The 979-nt window shown below is 63.3% G+C and overlaps 1 protein-coding gene across 1 annotated transcript in view; it reads left to right on the top strand.

Annotated features, from left to right (window-relative positions):
• Window positions 1-3: 3 nt before the first annotated feature.
• LOC103807515 (netrin receptor UNC5A-like) overlaps window positions 4-979 on the top strand; it is a gene marked incomplete at both ends in the record, with an annotated part of 2,216 nt that continues 1,240 nt past the window's right edge. Inside the window, 4 exon segments of the mRNA XM_009080248.1 lie at window positions 4-67; window positions 449-619; window positions 622-741; window positions 832-961. Coding sequence (XP_009078496.1) covers window positions 4-67; window positions 449-619; window positions 622-741; window positions 832-961 — 485 coding nt within the window.

Here is a 979-nt window from a genome sequence, read left to right on the forward strand (position 1 = left end):
GATGTGGCCGACTCCTCCATCCTCACTGCCGGCTTCCAGCCCGTCAGCATCAAGCCCAGCAAGGCTGGTGAGTGAGGGTTGCAGGCACAGTGCATCTGCACTGGGACACGGTGTCCTTCAGGGCCTGGGGGTGGTCATACCCTCTGGGGGGTCTGGGCAGGGGTAGTCTGCCCCAGGGCATCCCTTATAGGGTCCCTGGTCTTGAGTGGGGATTCTGTACCTTATGGCATCCCTGATCTAGGGGTAAGGACACTGTATCTTAAAGCATCCCTGACTGTGCGGTCATAGGGTCAGTCCCCAGGGGTGGCTGTGTCCTATAGGAGCCTCATCATGAGGCAAGGGCTGTGTGCCCCATGCCCCCCGGGGTCAGCTGTGCCACTGCATTGCCAGTGGGGACCCCCTGTTCCCACTGTGCCCCAGTGCCACGGTCGCTCGCTCTGTGCCGCAGACAACCCCAGCCTGCTCACCATCCAGCCCGACCTCAGCACCACCACCATGACCTACCAGGGCTCGCTCTGCCCACGCCAGGATGGCCCTGCCAAGCTCCAGCTGCCCAATGGGCACCTGCTGAGCCCTCTGGGTGCCGGGCGGCACACGCTGCACCACAGCTCACCTGCTGCTGCGACTTTGTGGCCAGGCTCTCCACCCAGAGCTACTTTCGCTCCCTGCCCCGAGGCACCAACAACATGGCCTATGGCACCTTCAACTTCCTGGGGGGAAGGCTCATGATCCCCAACACAGGTATGATGGGGTGGGAGTTCCACAGCATTGCCCGGTGCAGGCAGGGTCTCCGTGGGGCTCACCCCCTGCCTGTACCCCCGTTCCACCCAGGGATCAGCCTGCTCATCCCACCCGATGCCATCCCACGGGGGAAGATCTACGAGGTGTACCTGACCCTGCACAAGCAGGAGGAGGTGAGGTAGGTGCCTGAGCTGCTAGAGCACGGGGCTGTTGGAGAGGGGTCTGTCCCGACTCAGCC

The sequence above is a fragment of the Acanthisitta chloris genome, unplaced genomic scaffold (genome assembly GCF_000695815.1).
Source record: "Acanthisitta chloris isolate BGI_N310 unplaced genomic scaffold, ASM69581v1 scaffold17418, whole genome shotgun sequence".
In the NCBI taxonomy this organism is placed as follows: domain Eukaryota; kingdom Metazoa; phylum Chordata; class Aves; order Passeriformes; family Acanthisittidae; genus Acanthisitta; species Acanthisitta chloris.